This window comes from Condylura cristata, unplaced genomic scaffold (genome assembly GCF_000260355.1).
Source record: "Condylura cristata isolate star-nosed mole 26May11 unplaced genomic scaffold, ConCri1.0 scaffold00025, whole genome shotgun sequence".
In the NCBI taxonomy this organism is placed as follows: domain Eukaryota; kingdom Metazoa; phylum Chordata; class Mammalia; order Eulipotyphla; family Talpidae; genus Condylura; species Condylura cristata.
Window position 1 is genome coordinate 32005901 of NW_004567126.1, and position 8238 is coordinate 32014138.

The window sequence follows — 8238 nt, forward strand, 5'->3', positions numbered from 1 at the left end:
GCCGCGGAGTCAGCGCTCGGTGCCGAGCACGGGAGGTTGGAGACGGCGAAGTGGAGCCGGAAGCTCTTCAGCTTTTGCCCAACAGCTGTGGGGAAGGGCGGCGTGTCCAGCGCGGGGCGGCCTCCCCCACCTGCAGCCGGTCACCTGGCCCACAGCGGGAAGCTCCTCTGCCCTCCCACCGCCCCCGTCCCGCCTTGGGCCTCGTCTTCGCTCACCCGGACGGGCACCGCCAGGTTCCTGGGCGCCCTGTGCCCGACGGGCTCCTCGCCGGGCGGGGGCCATGGGGGCGGGCGGCTCCCGTCACCGGGCTCCCTGCGGCCCGCCCCAGCCCAGCGCCTCCCAGCTCCCGGCCCTCCTCCCTCCCCGTGGCTCCAGCCACTGCCCAGCCTCGGTCGTCCCTCCCTGCGAGCACAGCCTCGCGTCCGGGCCGCCCAGACGGCTCCCTCACACGCGTCGCCGCCCCTGCCGCCCGCCCGTGCTCACGGAGCCCTCTGCCAGGGACATGTCCGGGCACCTGTGGTGGCTTCTGTCCGTGCAGGTGCTGACGAAGGAGGCAGGAAGGTGAGTGGCTCGGGAGCTGTGGAAGGCCAGATGTCAGGGAGGGACAGAGGCCGGGGCCCAGTGACCCAGCCGTGGGCTCACCAGGTGGCGCTCAGTCTGCTGGGACCGGGGGCGGCCCGCGACCCAGCGAGGCCTGAGAGGGGCCGGCGGGGCGGACCGGGCACCGGAGGCAGGGGCGGCGGGGAGAGGGACTGAAGGGTCCGTGGGGAGGGGGCAGAGGCAGGGGGAGGCGCGGGGGCAAAGGGCAAAGGGCATGAACAGTGCAAACGCGGAGGAGACTGCAGAGGACGGAAGGGGAGGCGCAGACCACGACTTCAGGATGGCCTCGGATGGGAACACGGGAGGAGGGGGAGCAGCGGAGAGAAGCGGGCACGGCGGGGAGGGCGGGAGCCCGCGGAACGAAGCTCTGACGGCGGGGAGGCGGTGCTGGGGCGGCAGCCCGTGGCCGCGGCTGTGGGCTGAGGGCCAGGGAGGGCAGGGCCACCAGCGCCCAGCGCCTGTGGCAGGTCTTGTCCTCCGGAGCCCAGGCTACAGGGTCCCTGTCTAGCCCCTGCCCGGGGGATTCTTGTCCACATGTCTTCCTCTGACCCAGGAGGGCGTAGAAAATCCACCAAGACCGCAGGCGCAGGTCCACAGGCAGCGGGGACTCGCGTCCGTCCTCCTGCGTCCCCCCGCCCCCCCTGGGACGCGGGACCCCTTTGTCGGCAAGGACAAGACTCGGCTCAAGACCCGCGGAGTCTGCGGCGGGCCGGACGCGGGGGCACGTACTCGTGGGAGGCTGCGCCGGACCGGGCTCGTTGTAACCTGCAACGGACACACGCGTGAGTGGGGGTGCCGCCGTCTCTGCCCCCCAAATCAGACGCAGCCTCTCCACCGTAACGGCCTCCCTGACCTTTAGACCAGAACGACGGCCTTGTCCGGCCCTCCAGCAGGCCCTGGCGACTCCGTGCCATTGACATTGGCCAGTTACCGCCCCCGCCCCGTCCACCCCACGGTCCACCCTCTCCAAGCCATCTCCCCCCCAGGGGATACGGACTGAGGGCTGACCGCACGCCAGAGCCTGGTACATTTGGGGCCAGTGGCGCTGGACAGGCGCCCCGCCCCGTGGGCGCGTCCATTCGGCCAGGCTGCCCTTGGGGCCCACTCCACCCCGGGCCAGCAGGAACCCACACGGAGCGGCGCTGGCACGTCCTGAACTGGCCCCGTCACGGTTAGGATGAAGGAGACGCTGGACCCGGAAATCAGGGCCCAGTCTGGCCTCGAGGTCGGGGTCCCTCCCTTCTGGGTCCCTCCATGCCCTTGGTGGAAACAGGCACTGCCCCCTGCCCCCCATGGGGCACCGCCAAAGTCTGTCCCCAGGGTGGGGACACGCAGGGGGAGTGGGGTCATCAGGGCCAGGTTCTGAATATCAGCCCCAGACGAGGGCACCCCGGTAAGTGTTCCCTTTGCAGAGCTCAGCTGTTGCCCGTGGCGCCCCAACTTGGACCCCCTTGATACTCAGAGTGGCTGTGCCCAGGGACCCCCCACAGGAGAGAGCCCACCACCAGGCAGAAGTAAGCAGAGAAGGGAGAAGGTGTGGCAGCCCCTCCCCCAATTCTTCTGGGACTTAGCTGTAGGTGGGGTACAGTGTTGGAGGCCGACCGCTGGGTTCAAAGACCCCCCCCCCCACACACTTAGAAAAACGACTCAACCTTTTGGAGCCTCAGTTTCCTCATCAGCAAAATGCGTTGAATCAAGGGCCGTCTTGCAGGGTGGTTGTGGGGTTCCATGGGGAGCCAGGGCCCCCCACCCAGGTCTGCCTTGAGCTTTCTCTTATGGCCAGTGGGCCAGTGGGCTGAGGCCTACTCACCATTGAGGTAGAGACTGTCCTTGTCCAGGGAATAGAGCCCCAGCCGGGTGATGCCACGGGTCTGCCAGCTCAGCTCGTAGAACACCTGCTTGACAGGTAGCCGTGGGGCCCGGGGCGGCTGCAGGTACTTGCACAGGACGTCCACCCCTGTCTTGGCGCCACTCTCCACAGGCCTGGGGAGCACAGCAAGGCCCAGGGCTGCGGCTGCCCGTCTGCTCTCCGCCTGCGGCCGCTGCACACCTGGGATCCCAGACCCCGCCTGGCTGAGCCGTCCGGCCTGTGCCTGGCCAGGTCACCTCCTGGGTGGTGGCTCCTGGGGCGGCGCTCCCCTGGCTCCTCGGTCATTTCCCGGTCACTTGCCCAGCAGGACTTCAGCTCCTCATCTGCCCCCAAGGCCCACCCGGGCTGGGCCAGGCCACCCGTGGGCCCACGGCCTCCCGGCTCTCCCTGCATGTCCGGGCTGCCATCCAGGTACCTCACTGGTCCCCGGTGGCCTCTGGTCTAGGCCACTGGTGCTCTGCCGAGCCCCTCGCACACTGCCCGGCCCACAGAAGCCGAAGCCCGGACGACTGGCGTCCACGCCACGGACTCTCGTTCCACCTTAAAACGGAGGAGCCCGGCGGGCAGAGGCCGAGGGAGCCAGGTGGCCCGAAAGGCAGCATGGCCACAGCTCACCGAGAGGCCCCAAAGCAGTCAGCCACAGAGACCATAGAAAGGCGGCGCCCGCGCTGGTGGGCAGAAGGAAGCCCGGGTGCTAGGTGCAGCCTGTCGGTCCTGCGTGTTCTGGGCATCAGCCACGCGACACGTGCATGCAACCTGAAGCACCAGCTCCCCCAACTCCTCCCTGTGCACCCTGCTGGTGACCTTGAGCGCCTCCCGCCTTGCCCCCACTCTGCTCTCGCCCACCGACCTCCTAGCTACTCACCGCCGGTGCCAAGTCCCTGCCAAGAGGGCAGAGCTCGCTTCTGCAGAGAGGCGGCCCTGGACTCCCCGAAACCTGCACCCCCAACTCTGCCCTGGAAACCATTGCAGACGTTGATTTTGCACCGTCTCTACCGTCCACCAGGGGGCGCCCAGGCCCTCCCTGGGGCTGCGGGAGCGGTCAGGTGGGGAGCTCAGCGGCGCGCACCTGTCGGAATCAGCGTGCAAGCGGCCCGAAGGCCAGGTCACGACCACGGGCCACTCTGCTCAGCCCGGAGAGCCTGGCAGCAGATGGCAGCCCTGGGCGCTCCCCGCGGGGAACGGCCCGTGCGGCGCCGCCCGCTGCAGGTGGCTCATTTATGTCTGTATGTATTCATCACAGTTTCAAAAACTCGTAAGACAGCATTAAAAAGTGGGCGCAGAAGTGCACCCCGAGAGTCCCCCGCAGTGGGGCAGGCGCAGGGGTCTCACCTGAGCGCGGTGACGCTGCAGTCCGAGAAGCGGGCACCCAGGCAGCTCCTCTGGAACAGCGGGCCGAGCTGGAGGGGAAGGGCGGTCAGCGCGAGCCGCAGGGGGCAGCGGGCGCGCGCAGAGCCGGGAGCGCCCTCACCAGGTGCCGCAGGACGTTGTCGGTGATGTTGAACTTGACCGAGCCCCGGCGGCCCATGTCCGCCGAATACCGCAGGTTGTCGATGGTGAAGTTCACGGTGAACCGCTCCTCACCCACGTCCTCAGCTGCAGCGGGTGCAGAGAGAGCCGGTGTGGAGGGTGGGGGCCCAGGGATGGGCTGGGGTAACAGCCCCAGCAGCGAGGGCAGGCTTGGCGGTCTCGGAGGGGGCCAGCGCTTCCCCCCAGGTGGGGAGTGGGCGGTGTGAAAACTCGGGGGCTTTGCTCATCGCAAGAGAGGGTTCACTGCCTCCCGATGCTGCCTCACGCCCTCCCTGCCCTGTATCAATGTGTCCATGCAAAGAGTCTCCATCTTTATAGCTGTCTAGCATATCTGCGAGGACTGTTGGCTTTCAGATAAAAGCGTGGAAGAGGCTACTTAGCTACGGGAACCCCGCCTCTCCCCGCCCCTCTCCGACAGCCAGGGCTCAGAGAGCATTTTCCCATTTGTCGTATATAGTAAATACCTGCTCCCAGCACCGTGTGCAAGCATTTTACGGGAATTAAGCAACCTGAGGCAGACTACAGAGAGGGCCGTCTGCCTGGGCCATGTGGCCGGGGAGGGGGAGCCGGGCGGGCCCCCTCCAGCCTCCTGCCTCCTGGCTCACGAGCCCCCGCTGCGCTGGCCCAGGCACATGCTGGTAGCACAGACCCCGGCCGCTGGGCTGTGCGCAGGACTCTCTGGGAGGCAGGACAAATGGACATACGAGCTGAGGAGCCCAGCGGACTGCCTGTGAGGTGACTCAGAGTGAACGAGCCGGATGTGTGAACCGCGCTCGGGGGAGGCTGATCTCCCCTCTCCCTCCCTCCGTTCCAGTCATCACAGCACTGCTTCCAAGCCTTCTTCTATACAACTGCTTTCTATCATTCCACCCACCCAGCCACCCGTCACCCACCCGTCACCCACCCACACACCCATCCAGCCAGCCACCCACCTACCTAACCGCCCACCCACCCACGAGGACACGGGGCCACCAGGAATGCACGTGCAGAGGGCCGGCCACGTGAAGAGGCAGCAAGAGGCCGCCATTTGCAAGCGCAGGGAGAGGACTCAGGAGGAAGCAACTCTCCCGCGACCTCGAACTTCCGACCTTCCGGATGGTGACAACAGGGTTTTCTGTTTGAGCTACTCAGCCCAGGGTAGCTCGACCTCCCTGGCGACGGACTCGCCAGGTGGCCCAGTCTCAGCACATCTTCCTGACGGCTGCCCTGACCCCGAGAGGCGCTCGGACGGCAGCAGGGATGGCAGCGGGAGCGCCAGAGGCAGGGGAGGCTAAGACCCCCCGGCTGGGGCCTCCTCCAGGACCCGGGGAGCGCGAGGGTGGCTGGGGCCCCTTCGGACGTACCCTCACCGAGAACAGGAAGTAAGAGCAATTGCTCCCCAAGTTGAAAGTGGGGAGCGGCCAGAAATACTCACTGGCGGTGGAGAGCTCCGCCACGCTGTAAGTGTAACCTGCGGAGAGAGGCAGGAGCTGGCCGGAGCCGGCGAGGACAGCGGAAGGCTCAGGCCCTTGGGGACGGCAGAGGGGAGCTGGCGGGGAGGAGGCTCAAGGGGGCCGGACCGAGTGGTCATTTCCTCACTACGAAGGCCGAGCCCAGCCCGGCAGTAGAAAATGACCAATGCCCACATCAGAGAAGCAGAGCACCCCAGGTCCTGGAGGGGGACCCTGTCACGCCGCTCACCGTCGACGTAGAGGCTGTCCCGGTCCAGGGAGAAGCGGCCCAGCCAGTTCACGCCGTGGGTGAGCTGGCTCAGCTCCCAGTACAGCTGCTCGCGGTCCGGCCCGGGGCCCGCTGGGTCGGCCCGGAAGGTGCAGACGAAGCCCACGCCGGTGGCCACCCCGCCATTCTCCGGCCTGGGGAAGCCAGCCGGGGGGCGCCAGGGTGAGGGGGGTCCCAGGTGTGCAGGGAAGGGACGAGGGCGCAGAGGAGCCCCGCGGCATCTGCAGGGGACCCCCAGTGACTCGAGAGAGAGCCTGTCCCCATGAATAAGGATGGAAGACAATGTTGGGCAGGACCCGTGGTTCTTTTTAGAGGGAAGGACACATTAAGAGGACAGGTCATCGGACTCAGGGCAGCAGAAGCAGGACGCTCCATTTGCAGGCCTCGAGCACCTGCCACGGCCGGGAAGGCGGGGGCCGGGCACCCAGCCGCTGCCCGCAGAGGGCCGCTGCCCGCACTCACCTGAGCGAGTCCAGTCTGCAGCCGGCGCACTGGGGGCCCACGGAGGTCTGGCCGAGCAGGGGCCCGAGCTGGGGGACAGAGGGCCAGCTGAGGGTGAGCCGAGCCCGAGCCAGGGCGGGTGAGGCCTGCGGGGCGGGGTCTCACCCGGGCCTGCAGGAGGCGGTCAGTGGAATTGAACTTCAGGGACGCCGGGCGCCCCATCGCCTCCCTGTAGTACAGGTTGGTGACGGTGAAGTTCAGGGTGACGGGCACCAAGGAGGGGCCGGTGGCTGCGGGGAGAGGGAGAGCCAGACGGGCAGTTTCACCTCTGTACCAGGTGGCCGGAGGCTCACGGGCCGCCGTGGACCGTCACTGTCACAGACGGCGGAGACGCTGGACGCTGGGCCCAGAGCCGCTGGGCAGCGGGCACTGGCGGGCACCCGACACCAGCTCTGGCTGAGCCCCGGGCGCTGGGGTGAGTGGGCTGGAAACCCCAGGCGGGGCCAGGAGAGGGGCAGAGGGTCACGTGGGGGCGGCGGGGGGCACCCGCTTCCTGGCAGGGTGGGGGTCTCCCGGAGGAACAAGGGCCGGAGGCCTCTCTGTGCTGTGAGGCGTCGCAGACACGAGACTGGACCCTCGAGCAGAAGGGGGCGGCGGCGCGGCACGGGGCCTGGGCTCGGTTCACAGGCCGGGAGTTGACCACACCGGTCAGGACAGGGCCATGGCCACAGGCACCCGGTGCGGAGGGACGCCACAGGGCTTGGCGAGATGACCAGAGGTGGGAGGGGCCGGGACCCCCGGGGCCGGGAACGAGGCGCCATCAGCTCAGGGCCAGAGAAGTAGACTTGGTGCTTTGGGGGTGGACTGGCCAGGGGTCTGGAGCTGCTCCAGGGTGCGGGGCAGGTCTCAGGAGCTGGACCCCGGCAGATAAAGGGCCCCTGGAATTGGTGCCCAGGACGGTACCTGCAGGGGAGGGAGTGAGCATGGAGGGAGAGGTCACTCTGGGGAGGCGGCCTGGGCCCAGCAGGGGCCTCCCCACCCGGCCTGGGGAGGCCGTGGGAGAGGACACTGGGCAGGTGAAGAGCCACGATGTGAGGGGAGAGGCGCCCTCCGCAGCGGCTGGTGCCCGGCCCTGTGGGGTCCACCCACAGGGCCCAGGGGCCTCTTTGTGCTTGGCCTGGGCCCTCACCACTCCGTGGGGGAGGGGCGGAGGTGGCCCCTGCTTGCCCCTGGGCAGGAGGCACACACTGGCCGGCGAAGCGGCCCCTGTGAGTAGCCAGGCAGTGGACACAGCCACAAAGGACACTGACTGCTGGGGGTGGTGGCCGAGGCCAGAGGAGTGTGGTCAGCAGGGAAAGACGGTGAGCGAGGCGGGGCCAGACCCTCAGGAAAGGGCAGGCCTTCTCTGGGGCGATGGTGACCACCCCCACAGGGGGCTCTGAGCCCTGTGGCGTCCGAGCCCGGGCAGGGCCTGCCGCCCACTCAGCGAGGACCAGGAGCTCCCGCCCCTCGCCACAGAGGCAGACGCATTGCCACGGAAGAGGAGGACACGGCAGAGAGCCCGGACGCTCAAACGAGGGCTCCCCGGGCGGGCTCTGGCTGGAATGGGGGCTGGGCGGGAGGCGTCCAGGCTGAGGGCTGGGACCCGAGACCGCGGACACTTCGGAGCCTCGGCACACTCACGGCTGGAGCTGGTGGCCTGCTGGGAGTATCCTGCACGGGCAGAGACAGGACAGCGGTGAGACGCAGGAAGAAGAGTGGACAGGACAGCGGCGGGAAGGCCGATTGAAGTGCAAAGTGGCTGCCGCTCACCGTCCACGCAGAGGCTGTCCCGGGCCAGGGTGTAGGGGCCCAGCTGGGTGACGCCCCGGGTCAGCCGGCTCAGCTCCCCGTACAGTTGCTCCCGGCCCGGCCCGGGGCTCTGGGGGTCAGGGAGGTACGTGCAGATGGTGTCCACTCGGGTGGCCGCCCCGTCCATCTCGGGCCTGGGTGAGAACCCCCACGGTTGCGCCCACCGTGTCTCCATCTTTTGCTCCACCCCTCTCTGGGTCAACCCTCAGGGCAGACACCCCGGGAAC

General features: G+C 68.3%; 1 protein-coding gene across 1 annotated transcript in view; it reads right to left on the bottom strand.

Moving 5' to 3' along the window:
* Nucleotides 1-8238, bottom strand: part of LOC101634869 (mucin-16) — a 45818-nt gene that overhangs the window by 11325 nt on the left and 26255 nt on the right. Inside the window, exons 9-20 of the mRNA XM_012729458.1 lie at nt 7973-8145; nt 7687-7873; nt 6326-6488; nt 6182-6249; nt 5672-5853; nt 5125-5151; nt 3942-4066; nt 3803-3870; nt 2411-2583; nt 1330-1365; nt 515-577; nt 24-85 (exon numbers count right to left, since the gene is read on the bottom strand). Of these exons, the coding sequence (XP_012584912.1) occupies nt 24-85; nt 515-577; nt 1330-1365; nt 2411-2583; nt 3803-3870; nt 3942-4066; nt 5125-5151; nt 5672-5853; nt 6182-6249; nt 6326-6488; nt 7687-7873; nt 7973-8145 (1327 nt within the window). The remainder of the gene's footprint in view (nt 1-23; nt 86-514; nt 578-1329; nt 1366-2410; nt 2584-3802; nt 3871-3941; nt 4067-5124; nt 5152-5671; nt 5854-6181; nt 6250-6325; nt 6489-7686; nt 7874-7972; nt 8146-8238) is intronic.